This window comes from Alligator sinensis, unplaced genomic scaffold (genome assembly GCF_000455745.1).
Source record: "Alligator sinensis unplaced genomic scaffold, ASM45574v1 scaffold216_1, whole genome shotgun sequence".
Lineage (NCBI taxonomy): Eukaryota > Metazoa > Chordata > Crocodylia > Alligatoridae > Alligator > Alligator sinensis.
Window position 1 is genome coordinate 808,697 of NW_005841868.1, and position 14,850 is coordinate 823,546.

At 41.2% G+C, this 14,850-nt stretch overlaps 1 protein-coding gene across 1 annotated transcript in view; it reads left to right on the forward strand.

Annotated features, from left to right (window-relative positions):
- Positions 1 to 14,850, forward strand: part of MED13L (mediator complex subunit 13 like) — a gene marked incomplete at its 5' end in the record, with an annotated part of 372,787 nt that overhangs the window by 299,106 nt on the left and 58,831 nt on the right. Inside the window, 5 exons of the mRNA XM_025192712.1 lie at positions 1,885 to 2,616; positions 5,769 to 5,991; positions 8,393 to 8,498; positions 8,989 to 9,113; positions 10,927 to 11,026. Coding sequence (XP_025048497.1) covers positions 1,885 to 2,616; positions 5,769 to 5,991; positions 8,393 to 8,498; positions 8,989 to 9,113; positions 10,927 to 11,026 — 1,286 coding nt within the window. The remainder of the gene's footprint in view (positions 1 to 1,884; positions 2,617 to 5,768; positions 5,992 to 8,392; positions 8,499 to 8,988; positions 9,114 to 10,926; positions 11,027 to 14,850) is intronic.

The following is a 14,850-nucleotide window of genomic DNA, read 5'->3' on the forward strand; positions in this document are numbered from 1 at the left end:
CCTTAGATGTCAAACACCGAACCTATCTTGGTGTCCTCCTTTTAGACTCCATGGGTTTACTCTGAGCCAATATGCTCCCGAGGCATATGTTTTCTGAACCCAGTGTGCTGCTTCAGTTTTCTCCCTGGAGCTCTTTTTGGCATGTTGGGGAAGTGTGGCCCGTCTGGACCCCACTGGATGGGTTCCCCTTCCTCCAGTGTTCTTTGGTCCAAACCTCGCCAGATGAGTTTTCCCCCTGGAGCTTGTCCCTGGTGTACCGGGGAAGCGCAGCTCACCTGAGCCCCACTAAGTGAGTTCCCTACCCTCAGATGTCCTTCTTTGGTGTCCGGGGGGGCGTGTCTTGCCTGGACCCCACTGGGTAAGTTTCTCACCAGCCCGGGACCTCCTTCAGGGAACTAGCAGCAGCTGCATGCCAACCCCTGCCACACTCCTGATTATTTTTTAATTTATTTGTAACCTGACATTGTTGCTATATATAGTAACTATAGAAAGAGTTCCAGGGATGTATGTTGTAGCCGTGTTGGTCTGAAGACATAGGCAGACAAGGTTCTTTGGGTAAATCTGGCATCTTTTATTAGACCAACTCAAATAGTTGGAAAAATTCTTCTTTGCAAACTTTCAGGTACCCTTCATCAGGCTAAGGAAGTGTCCGCAGATGGTCTGTGAAGAGCACAGACCATCTGCAGACGCTTCCTCTGTTTTTCCAGCTATTTGAGTTGGTCTAATAAAAGATATCAGATTTACCCAAAGAACCTTGTCTACCTACAGAAAGAGTGCTGTTTTTGGATAGATATGCTGGGCTTCATTTCATATAAGCCAACAACCAGTAATCTACACTAGAACCTTGTCATGTGAGCAAGTACTTGGCAAACTTGCTTACACTATTCGTTCAGTGCATTTCCATCCTAATCTTCAGTATCCTTACTAATCCGTTCCTGAACTAGGTGATACAGCCAATTGTCCATGTGTTTATAATCGTCTTGTCATCAAGTGCATATCAAAAGCAGCCAAAAATCATTAGCTTCTTTTAAAATTTGCTTTGATTCTATTTAACCAAAGTTTCCTGAGGGAAGATCCTAGTGTATTAACCCATGGTATTGCTGTAAGCTGTAGTATCAGAGAGGTTATCATGTCATGCACAGGTATCTGTCTCAAAGTCTTCTTGATTGCCTGGGGGATTATAATGAAAACACCATTTTGTGGCTGCATCTCTAGGATATTGAATTACATTCTACATTTTAAAAGATACTGGACCTGCTGTAACAAAACATGTCTTAAATGTTATGGTATTGCCAAAAAAGGAATAGCTGTATTAGGGTTTTTTGTTTATTTAAATTTATTTATTTTTTTTAATATTTGTTCTTGCCATATGTCTCAATTGTTGAGCACTTCTTGTTTGGCATGAGTCACATCCCTTTCCTTCACATGGTCTGGAGGAAAAATTTCATGAAATGAACCTGCTGTGCATTGCATCTGTGAACACAGCGAAAATACAAAGTCCTCTGTCATTCCTAACACATGCTCAAAATATGCAAGAAGTGTCACTTTGCTTCACAAAGGTCCTTGCTGGTTCTAAAAAAGATAACTTTGCAATAGCAAAAAAACCCAATGCTTTGTTTATTTTTATATTATCTTGTATCTAAGGATTTCTGTGTGTTAAAAACCTTCATACATTTTCCTGGGATACTGCCCTGTGAGACAACGGCATTATCCCTATCTTGTTGTCAAGGATGACTGATGCAGAGAGGCTGACAAACCTGCCCATGATCAAGCTGCATTTTGTGATAGGGTCAGGAACAGAGCTGAGATTTCTTATTTTGTTCTTTGCAGTATTAGATCCTAGTCTCTCCATTCACGTGATGACTTGTTCCTCTCTTCTTTCAGGCACAAGCTTTTCAAACAGCGGTGTGCTACTGGCACCAGCCGCCCCCCAACGATATCACAGCCAGGATTCAGTGTGGGATCCTCCTCCACGTCTGCTTCCTTGCCACCTCCTGCCTCTTCTAAGCACAAAATAACAGAAAGACAGGAAAAAGGAGACAAGCTGCAAAAAAGGCCTATGATGCCATTTCACCATCGGCCGTCCGTGACTGAAGAACTATGCATGGAGCAGGATGCAGCAGGGCAGAAACTGGGGTTGGCAGGGATGGAGACCTCTTTGGAAGTTCAAAACTCTAGAAAATATGAGAAGCAGCTATCTATCCCCACTGGAAATCCAAGCAAACAAATGAATCTGAATCCCATGGATTCACCCCATTCCCCCACTTCCCCTCTGCCTCCTACACTTAGCCCCCAGCCAAGAGGGCAGGAAGCAGAGAATTTGGACCCACCATCAGTACCTGTGAATCCAGCACTCTATGGAAACGGGTTAGAGCTCCAACCATTGCCCAGTCTAGATGATAGGACAGTTCTTGTTGGTCAGAGGCTACCTCTGATGGCAGAGGTCAGTGAGACAGCATTATATTGTGGGATAATTCACAACAATGAGTCATCTGATAAATGGCGGAGCTATGTTCTCCCATCAAGTGAAGATCCAGAATTCAGGCTACCAGATCTCCCATGTGAGAGATGTGATGCAAAGATGGAAGTAAATTCAGACAGTACTGCACTGAAAAGGTAAAAACAATATCTAGTGACCAATGTCTTACCAAATTTCAATGAGTGTTGCATTCTACATTTACTGGTAGTAGCCACATGGGGTATGAAAGCCTTTGGGACTGCTTTAATATAACTGACAACAGAATATAGTCCAGGGGGATTGTATATGGTAGTGATACACAGTAGAAAACGAACTGTATTTTAAATGACTGCTCCTCATATAACTTTTATACCACTACATTAAACTTCTGCAGATGATGCATGGTATCAGTATAGCCTCAGTGATGTCCTGTGTTGTCAGTATTGGTAAACACATAGATGGAATTATAATCTGCTTTCTCTTTATCACTTGTCGTTTTGTGCTGGACAATATCAGTGATGTAATAGATATTCAAAACTACACTAATTCATCTTTTGCAAAAATAATGGTGCCCTTGGAGTCTTGCCTCTTGAATTTGGTGATATTTTTTTCAAATTTAATGCATTCCAAAAGTTGCATTAATTAATGCCAGATTTCAGCGAGAAGGATAGGACTCTCCCTGTTATAACATTGTATTTCTTAATTTTAATTTGCCCAGTTCTGTAGACTTTAAAATTGTACTCATAAATGTATTCATATCGTATTCATAAAACCTAATCAGCACACTGTGGAGTTGTATAGTTCCTTTGTAATGGAATCAATATTGTCAGTAAGTACCTGATCTTGCACTATTAAAGTGAATGAAAGTTACCTTCTTAATTTCAGTGGGTGCAAGATCAAGACTGAACTATAGAATATTTCCTTTCATGCTCATGCACAAAAGCAAATATATATAAATTTAGGAGTTTTTTTTACTTGGAAAAAGGAAATGGCACTTGTGTCTCCCTTGGTAAAGAATATTTGCTGTATAAGCAGCTTTTAATGGTCAAGCATTTTTAGTTGCTTGCCTTCAAAAGCATTAAAATGTTTTTGATTTTGAAGTAAGTCTCCTTTTCCTCTTACCTGAGAGTATAAATTAATTTGTGCAAATTAAAAAAACAAACAAATTTGGGCAGTATGGAAAGTGTCAACCCAATGGGAAAATCAGAGCATTTTATAAAAGATAACTATAGAAACATATTTTAAGTTATTACATAGTTAGCTCCAGCAGTCACAACTGTAAATGAGATAACAGGCAAATATTGCCATACTAACTCAAATATAAGATGACCCCTCCCCACCAATAATTAGATTCTGTATATGGAAAATTTATAAATGTTATAATTTTCCAGTTATAGAATCTAATTATTGGAGATTTGCCTTAAATTTATCACCCTCCCACTGATATATCTATAACTGTACCTCTAACAACCTGTCTTGTGACTGCTGTGTTTCACTGGACAGTCCACTTTTATAGTTACATCATTCTTAAGACTCATTACAAAGACTGCACTGCACACCCTTGTTCCTGCACACTTGCACATCCATCCCCATTCCCTTGAAACAGTCACAGTTGTGCAAAGGACTACCTCAGTCCCCTCCCACATCCCAAATCCCCCTTCTGTTTGTTCAGTCCTTTCACTCATTGCCATCATCCTCATTACTGTCTTTGAAAAGTCTGTGCCAGTCCCCTCTCTTCCATATGATGTCCACCATCTCTTTCTTGTCCTCCTCTACTGTCTTCCTGTAGTAGCAGTACATCTCACTCAGGCTCACTCTAATGCAGACCTCAGCTGTGAGGTTTGTGCGCCTGTTTGTAGGAAGTTCCTGGTCTTCCACAGGACTTTCTGAAGCAAGAGATGAACTCGTTAAAGTGGGCTGTCAGACCCTGTGCTGCTTAGTCAAGTTCCCTTGCAGAACCACCTCTCTGGTCAGGGTTATGAACCCTGTTATTACCAGGCAGAATATGTGAACACTCTCTCTCTCCCTCTCCCTCTCTTTCTCTCTCCCTCTCTCTCTCTCTCTCTCTCTCTTTTTTTTAAGGATTTTTTTTCAAGTCCCTATGCACGATGTTAGTCCAAAGTCAAAAGGCTCATGTTTGACCTTATAGTTCATAGGGCTGGGCCCCAGCAGAGTCCACAGCATTTCAAGCCATGGTGATCCCACAGCTCAGCATTGCTCATTATGTGGGTGTACTCCAGATACCACCCCCCACAAAGGATCCATGTGCTAATTAACCCCCCTTCATGACTGGAACCAAGTGTTCTTGTCACGAGTCCTGGGATCCTCCAAAAATGTGTATGTAAATGAGGCTTGGGGCAGCCTGATACAGTTCCACTTCATGGAGGATAGGGTCACACTAATCATATGCAACATATTGAGAGAGGGAGCTACAGAGGGATTCTGGGTGAACTGTTTGAGGCCTCTGGTGAGGAAACAAGAATGACTGGGAATGGGAAAGAAAGGCACAGCTCAGCTGTGGGAGTGAAGAAGAAATTAAAATGTATTAAGTGTATTGGCTCACCATGACTTGAAAAAAAGGTGGCACTGAGGGGTTTTCCATGCAATGGACATTACCATATATCTTACTCAGGTGGGCTGTTCTTGTGGTAGGTTCCCATCAGCATATTAGACTTCTTGTCTAAGATCAGCATTTTTGGCACCAAAGGGAGGATTTCAGGGCTGGCTCTAGCTCTCCTGATGCTGGCCTGGTATTGCAGTGCGTCCCTGCAGAGGGAACACCTACCTGGGTTTTTTTTTTTAAGGGCCATAAATAAATAATGTATCCATCAGTATGTTTGCTCTGTATGGGCCATGCCTTTTATACTCAATGCTCAGTGTTGGCTGCACTTTATCAGATTCATAGTCAGTTTACAGTACTGAGCACATGCTGCTTTTGGCAGCAGTTTAATGATAGACAATGTATTTAATGAGGTTTCCTTGTACGCAGGTGTAAGACAAGGGTCTTTTCCCCTCACGCTGATTGGGGAAAACCTTGTCTTGTATTTGAGTAAATATGGCGCACAAACTCAGTCTCTTTCATTGGCTTAACAGAAAAGTTGACAGTGTAGTGAGCAAGTGTTTAATGTTAGAAGGAAAACAAATGTTTCAAGTATTTCAAACCAGACAGAGCAAAACATAAAAGTCACTGTATTTGTAAGAAAATCTGCAACATTGCTACTTTTGTCTTTAGTAAAAAAATGTGCGTGTTCTTTTAATAGTGATTTTTTGTTTGTTTGTTTTTGGGGTTTTTTTATGTTTAACTTTTCAGACTTTTAGCGCAACCTAATAAACGATTTAAAATTTTGGAAGACGTCAAACCAGGGCAGACAGTGAACTATCTTGACCCCTTGCCTCTAATACAGCAATCTGGAGAAGGGTTAGGAGATGCTAGTGATCCTTATACTTTTGAAGATGGTGATATAAAGTACAGCTTCACTGGCACTAAAAAATGCAAACTTGGGACAGATAAAGATCCTCTGAAAAAGAATAAGGTACTGTATCAGACCAGAGTGTTGTTATTACTGGTATTATTGTTGTTGTTTGTAATAGTATAATAGCACCTGGTGTGCTGTAGTAATTCATAAGACGATGCAGATCTCTGTTCAAGAGAACAATAATAGGATCCATCTTTTAGAACTTACTGGGCGCATCCAGGTGAGAGCACGTGTCTCTTGCAGCGTCTCAAACCCCGTGAATCGCTGCAAGAGGCACATACAGAAACAAAAAAAACATTCCCCACACTGCAGATTTGCAGTGCAGGGGCAGTATCCCCCACACAATACTCCCAAGGCTGGAGACAAGCAGGAGAACGAGCAGGAGTCTGGAGATGAGCACGGGAATGAGCAGGATGCTAGAGATCAGCCCCTGGAAATGAGCTTCAAGACTTCCCCTTCTGTCTCCAGCCTCCTGCTCGTTCCCCTGCTCAGTTTCTGGAGGGTTGGAGATGAGCAGGAGAATGAGCTGGGCCTGGAGACCAGTGGAGGTTTGCGGGGGAGCTGTAGCCCCTGGTCGGGACTGGGACCCTGCAGGCAGGGTAGTCCATATGCTGTGTATGGGGGGCTTTTCCCTGTGGGAGACAGGGGACCCATCCCTCCTAAGCAGCCCCTTCAACCACAGTCCCCCCACACCTACCCACACACTGACCGGCATCCCTCCACAGCCACCCATACCCCTTCACCCCACATTCCCCCATCACACACCCACCATGTGATAAGGAAACCAGGAGCAAACATTAAAACATATAGACACTTAAGATTTATTTTATTGTGATGCTAGAGACACTGGTAGGCTTCCAAATTGCTTTAAAATTGTAAATATAGCAATAAAACATTGCCCATCTGATCACTCCCTCTCTCCCTCTCTTTTGTTCTAATTGTGGAAGAATGTGGATTTTGGGGTATTTTAAAAAGTGAATTTGGGATGCTGTTTCAGCAGTCTAGCTGACCCAAGGGGCTAGTGTCCCCAGATACCAAGTGGCTGGGCCTCAGAAGCTCCTGAGGGCAAGTAGTCCTGAGCTGCTCGCCAGGACAGGTTTTTATACTCCTGGGGCCAACACAGGTGCTGGCACCAGCCTCTAGCTCCCCCTGGCTGGTGATCCAGGAGGAGCCAGCCGGGGTTATTTTGCCCCAAGTGGCACAATTTACTCCACAACAAAGTGCATGTCCGCTGAGGCACATGCCCCGGTTCAGATTTGCACCGCATCTATTTGAGCTGCTGCAAGTGCATGTGCTTGTATATATGGACGCGCCCATATAGTTCACACCTCATTATGCATATAGGAAAATATTTGTCTCCATCTGATGTGTTTGAGTTGGTGGCTCCTGACTTAATCCTTCTGACTTAATCAATCGTGTTTAAATTGTGTTAAAATGATGATGTTATAGTTATCTTTCATACTTACATATTTTAATTTTGACCATCAGAAAAACACAGTCAAATAAAATAAAGGACTAAAGCCTTTAATTTCCATATATTCTTATGGTTCTAATTATAGAGAAGGAATTTGCAGCATTTTTTTAAGTTCGCATCTGCTACAGCTGACACATTTAGCTCGCTGCAGAGCACAGGTCTCTCTATCCCCAATCATCTTCTTTGCCTTGGGCAAGACCATCCAGCCGTCTGTTGAATGGGTTTGTAATATCAATATTATGTTGGTTTTGACATCTCCTCGCAGCTTTTCTTCCACATGAGAGAGAATGATTTGATCACTATTCTGGGGCCATCTGCCTTCACACCTGCAGGATATTTCTCCTTCCCGGTGCATCTTGCTCTTTGTAATCCTCTCTCTTTGTCTGGCTGTTCACCTCATTCATTTGTTTCTGTAGGTAATTCCTTCACCATGGTTAAAATTTTCAGATGCATATGTCCTATGCAAATTAAACAGTCTTACCTTCTTTAGCTACCCAAAAAGATGGATATTGATGGATCATTTGTAAATGCTGGAATATTATTTCATGTCTTTCCTAATATGGAAGATTCATATATGAATTTTCTTGTCTTCCTCCCTGCACCCCCCTGTTTTTAAAGACTTTTTGCACTCTTCAAAGAAAAGGCCTGATAACACTTAAGTAACATTCAAAATAGAAGAGACAAGAATAGGGCTGTTTTTTCTTATATAGCTATTATATGCTCAATATATGACATGCAGCATGTCGTGTCTTCCAGTTCTTGGCTCTCTGCACAGAGACCACTTATGCCAAATTGTGTAGTTGATTTGTGATACGGTCATTTGACCACTGACAGTAAGTGTTTAGTTTATAATAAAGACAGAAAGCCATAGTGAAGTATAAGTCTTTATTCAGTCCATCTCATTTTTCTTTTCTCCTGTGTTTTCCAATGTTTTTGCATATAAATAATCAAATTTCTGTATGTGTGTCTGGATTCCATATGTAGTCAGAAGATGGAATTGGTACCAAGGAGATCTCCACACCTGGTCATTCCACACCGGTGCCTGATGGGAAAGATGCCATGTCTATTTTCAGTTCTGCTCCTAAAGCAGGTAGGTGCTGGCTTCTTTAATATTTCTGCTTAAAAGAAAGTCATACTTCTTACCATTTTAAATTGCAGAAGAGATTCATATTCTAAAAGCTTTAATGCAGGATGAAAAATATTTGTGGTGGCCTATTACAAGAGGCAGGAAGAATAAAAACCATCTAACAAATTAATATACTTCATTTTATTTATAGTTAGCCTTGTTCTTTTTACTGTTAAAAAAAAAAAAAGAAAGCAACTTGGAGTTCAGTAAAGTCTATCAGTATGGAAATGTATTATTTTATGGGTAGTCTTCAGTATTTGACCTCTATTTGACCTACATGTTGAGTCTAAGTACTCGAGTTTACTTCTAGAATTCATCTCAGAGCACAAAATTGATTTCTATGATTTTTGTCTCCTGGTTAAAGTGATGTGTGAAGTTAAAAAGAAGTGTGTTTTTTCTCCACTTTTGGGTTCCTGCTGTTTCTCAAGCTTTTTGTTTCAACTCTTTTCCGCAGATACCCGGCAGGATGGTGCTGCAGGCCGAGTTGGCTCTGGGAGCCTCACACAGGTGACAGATCTGGCTCCATCACTTCATGATTTAGATAACATCTTTGATAATTCTGATGAAGATGAGCTGGGCGTAAGTCTGCGGGACTACATTAAGTACTTTGAATAACAACAGCTAAAGAAAAATGCTGTTGGGATAAAAGAAGGAATCAGTCATTGCACAGGGATGATGGAGGGAGTTGTTAGGTAAACAGACCAACATTTACAGTGGGAAGAGATGACAGCAACCAGAAAACAAATTGTTTAAGAAGCTCCCTCACACAGGAAAGTATCAGTGCATTAAAATTCAGCAGCATCTGTAGTCAGATCATTTAGATAGCAGTATGGCAAATTTTGCTACCCATAAACATTGTAGAGAGAGATTACAGGAATGTCTGCCCAGGCAAAATACTGTATTTTTGGACTGAGTAGCTTTTATCTGAAGACACTTCAGGCTTGCATCCTCAGCTATGTTGTTCATGTATTTGTGCACAGTAGAAAAGATCTTAGCTCCACCGCCTGAGAATCTGTTCCTCTGTCTTACTCAAGACACCACAGGAAAAAATAAAATCATCCTTACTTTGTTCCAGTTAATCCTTGGAGCAGGTGTGTTGTCATCCCCTCCACCCCCCCCCTCCCCTCCCATATTCCTTGTACAAAAGTAAAGTGGTTAATAAAAGGAATATGGTAACTGGGTTGTTATGAAAGATAAAAGAACATAAAGTTACACTGATCACTTGAAAAATCAAAATTATAATGAAAGACAGAGTTAAGAATAATTACTGCCTTAAAATGTAATCTAATCTAGTCATAATGGCACAGAAGCTGATCCTGAGCTTACTGGAGGTAAGTGGGATGTTTTGAAAGTCTTTTTCCCCCTTTTCTGAAGTCCTTTTCTTTTAAAAGCAGAATTTATTTGCCACCTTCTTGTCATGCTTCACTTTTCCTCTTGCACCCATAGTCCTGAATGACATAGCTGAACATACAGATAAAAGAGAGTGCTCTCCTGCCTGTTGGCCCTTCTTTCCTGCCATGATGCATTGGTATTTTCAGTAGTGCTTTCAGAGATGCCAGTGAGTGTTGTGCAGAAGTAAAATAGCAGCCTTCAAAAATCATGCAAAGCTTTTGATGTGGAAGCATCTGCTTCCTCAAATATTTAAAGCTTTGCCAGGCCTTGTTGGAATTGAAAAGCTGGAGAACAAGCAGAAACGAGTTACATTTATTTTAGCTGCTGTCAGCCATCTTTCTGCAAGTGACTGCAAAATGAACTCTAATGAGTGTTGAATTCCCTTTTTTTTTACCATTATATTACAAAATTACAAGGTGTCTCACCCATTTCACTTCAGCTACAGTGGCTACTGAACCAACCAATTATAGAGGACTGTGCTGTTAAATTCCATATTAGTGCCATTTCTCTTAATATCTGACTTGGGTGGTCCAAATCTGAATTTTAACCTGTCTTAAAGACTGCTGTTATCTCTTAGCCTGTGCCCTTTGGGCTGCGGCCCATGTCCTTGGTGTATACTCTAATCTTCTGTACTATGCTACAACAGAGGTAGCACGCGCTCATTAGAGAACTTTATTCCCAGGGCTTTACTGACATGTTCAAATAGGAATCTAAATAGAGAAGCAAATAGAAAAATTTTGTTAATACCAAGTTAAATATATATGATCGTTTTATGTTAGACACCTAAAGCCTGAGATATGTGACTTACCTATTAAAGTTGAAAGAAAGATAAAAATAAAATCCAATTGCATAAAAATAAGTACTCAGTAAAACAATACAAAATGGAAGATAATAAAATCCTTCAACTAATGCTAATGTGGTTTCAGAAATCTTAATACCTTATTAGATTCTGATGTCTCTGTTCTTTTTTCAATGCATTTCATGAATGTCTGGTATTTAGGCTGTATCACCAGCTCTGCGATCATCAAAAATGCCTGCAGTGGGGACTGAGGAACGCCCTTTGGGGAAGGATGGGAGAACAGCGGTACCTTACCCACCAAGTACGTTGTCTCATGTGCACAGTTTTGTTCAGAGCTAATATTTCTTCCTAAGTACAATATCCCTATATTTGTCATGTCAGTCTTAGGAGTAAGACCCAGTATGTGCCATGGTTTCTGTACTTACTGGAGGCTACCCTTAAATGAAGGCAAGAGAATTTTAATCAATTGTCCCAGAGGAAAGTTTGAATGGCAGCATGTAAATATTTTTAAAATTTATCTCCCACGATCCAAGATGCCATTAGTTTGGTATTTCCAGCTTTGATTAGAAACACAGAAGAAAGTTGTTACATACCTCTATGTGGAAGCTAGCCCAGTGTCCTCATTGTATTGTTTATCCTTAATTAGGTGTTGCACCATTACCGTGTCATTATTTTTAAAACAGAATCATGCTAAGTTTAGTAACCATCCAGAATTTAAAGCTGAGACTTCCCCTCCAACTATTACAATGCGATCTAGCTGGAAAGTAATTATATTTAATGTAAGATGACTTAATTCTGAAGCCACCCTCAGTTTAAATCTGGGCATGGACTACTTAATGTAATTGAAGTGGTGGCTTCTAGATGAAAGTGCACTGTAAATTTTAAAGAGACATTCACAATAGGAGATACGCTTCTTGTGCAGCTCAGATAACTCTGCCTTTAGTAACTCTTTGATAAGAACTCAGTTTTGCACATGAAATCAATAGAAGCTTATGGATGTGTAACAACTTAAGATTGGGGCTTAGTGTACTGAGACCTTAATATGGATATTAAAATCACAATATTTTTTTTCATGAAGATTGTTCCAGCTACTACAGGGAATGGTAGGTTTTATACTGAAGTCTTTGGGTGTTTCTGTCCATCATTCATGTCATTGCTTTTTAATTATTTGTGTGTGTGTGCATGAGGTGGGGGGAAATAACTTTTGGTGCGATACTAAGAATCCAAATTGTGAATGACATATTCTTTGGCCTGGAAGACAGAAAAAAACTAGTTTGACTGTGTGGCTACTCTAAGCAGAAATCAAATTTCCTTGTAAATCACTTGTTAATGTCTGCTCATTAACTTCAGCTTGTAATGAGAACAAATTGAGGGGAAAAACCATGGTGTCACAGGGATGAGTCAGAGAGTTTTATGGATCCATAAAAGTAGTCCTGATTTACTCAAATGTAGAAGTATGAAGTGTACAGAGATTGGATTTTGACAGCTTTAGTAGATCCATAGCTTTCTAAAATATGCAAAGCTTTCTCAAGCATGACACACATGAAAATGAATAATGGTGGCCAGCCAGTTTCTTTAGCTTTTTTTTAATTAAGCATTTTTCTTTTTCTTTTTTTTATAAATCTGCACTGCAGAATTTTGCAAAATGGAACTCAAAGGTATAGGTGTATGGCATAATACAGGCAGACAAGATTCGTTGGGCAAATAGTTGGAAAAATTCTTCTTTGCAACCTTTTGGGTACAAACAACCTTTGAAGCAAAGAAGAATTTTTCCAACTATTTTATTTGGTCTAGTAAAAGATATCAAATTTACCCAAATAACCTTGTCTGCCTATGTCCTTAGACCAACATGGTCATATACCCCTGGCATAACACAGGTCAGTTTGGAATAAACTAACTAGGTATACTTGCGTTTTCTTCTCTTAATCTACTCTCCATCATGCTTTGACACTAGCTGCTGAAACATGACAACATCTGTGAGAAACTAAAATGAATGATATACCATAGTAGAGGCCTGCTGACTTAGTCATTTTAGCACTACTCATAACCAACTCCTTTTTTCCTGCTACTTGAAGAGCACATCACAGATCAACCTCATGGAATGATTTCAGTTAGCATTAGAGCTGGGCAGGACATTGTTTTCCCATCTTACAATTATTTTTTTTTAAGTTCACATTTTCTCCATTCCATATTAGGAAAAAATGGATCCTTTTGAATCTGTTTGCTGGAGAGGGAAGAGGAGAAGAGAGTATGCTGATAATCAGTGGTTTAGGGTACTGTCCCCAGGTATAGGAGACCAGGTATAAATCCCTTGACCAAATTCAGACAAAAGATTTTAACCTCAGTCTTTCATATACCTGATGAGTTCTGTAGCTACCAGGATATTAGCTATTTTGGAGTTAGCCTGTCAGTTTCCTTTTGGAGTTGTTCCACTTTGTATAAATCAGAAGTGTCACAGCTACAGCCTGTGGGCTGGATCCAAGTCATAGGCTAGGGACAGACATTACAAATAAACTGGTTTAAGAGATCAGAAACTGGTTTAAACCTGTAACAACAGATGTTCAGTGCACATAAACCAGTTTAAAAATGGCTGAAACAAGTTTGAGATACACCCGGTTGATGTAATTTCAGACTTAATTGCTTTGGGTCAAAGCGATTTATGCAATGTCTGTCCCAGACTGGTTTAAGTTAAATCAGAGTCCCCCATCATCCTGGCATGTTCTCTGGGATGGGCAGGGGCTCTCTGCTCCAGAGAGCTGGGCTGGCCCCTCCCCTCTTCTCTCTGGCTGCAGCTCTGCCTTACACAGACACCTCTCAGCATTAGCTAGCATACCACATACTGGCTGTGGTCCATGCTGTGGGAAACAGGACAAAGGCAGACAGGACATGTTGGCTTAGGGCTGATTTTTGGAGCTAAACAACAGTTATCTGGTAATGTCCCTTCCTTTGCAAAAGTTGTGGAAGAAAAGCTTGAACTAATGAGAGAGGCTTTGTTTTGTTTGATGGGATGATAAATGCTAACAATTCCCTGTGTAACTCAATGCTCTGTTATCAATTCTCTTATGACTCCCTTGCTGGTTAGGAGGGTCCGGGAGCCCCTCCCTAATCAGAGCCTCTGGCCAGGGCCTGGCCACACCCCTCTCAGCTCAGCACTGTTGAAGGGAAGGGAGGGCTGCTTTAGCATCCCCTGGCTTTTAGCCTGAGCCACTGTAGGCATGTGCCTGCATTTCTAGAATGAAAAGGGAATGTCTGTCCACTTTCAAATTGGTTCAAGCTTTGAAGCTTAGACTAACCTGCAATGATTGAATCAATTCAGGTTCAGGCTTTTTGAATGTCTGTTCCGAGCCATAGAGCCCCATCATCTAGCCCTTGGTGCTGGTCCTAGGTCTTGTTGACCCATTCACCACACCTGGCATGAGTGAGACCAGCCTACATGCAGGGCCCAGGACACATGCTGCACACAGCTTCTACTCTGAAATGTGTGCTGCACAGGGCACCCGTGCAAGGCTGTCTGTGGTACCTGCTTTGGCTGGTCCAGGATACACACTGCATGTGGTGCTTGCTCCAGCTGGTCTGGGCCTAGTGCCACGTGCAGTATGGGTCTTGGACTGGCTGGAGTGAGCACTGTGTGTGGTACGCATCCCAGACTGCCTGGAGCAGGCACTGCATGCAGTGCGGTCCTGGACCAGCCAAAGAAGGTGTTGAATCTGACACGTGGGTAGGAGAGGGAGTGGGATGGAGGGAAGGAGAGGGGTCTGTGGGCCCAGTCCAGCCTGTGGGGCTGGCTCTGGGTTGTTTATTTGGCCCATGGACAAGCCCATACCACTTGTCCAGCCGGCAGGGCCAGATGTATTTGACACCACTAGTATATATAATTAAATACCCAGTGTACCAGAACTATATCCCCACTTAACACCCATTAGGCCATTCGAGTCCAGTGTGGAAGACCTACGTTCAGTTGCCTTCTATGAATCAGGCAGAACATGAACTTGAATTTGGGGATCCTGCATCCCAGAGTGCCCTGATCAGTAGGCTTTTGGCTGTTCTAGGGTTTTCTTAGATTTAATACATTTTAGGGTTGGAAGGGACCTATTAGATCATCAAGTCTGACCCTCTCTCCAGGCA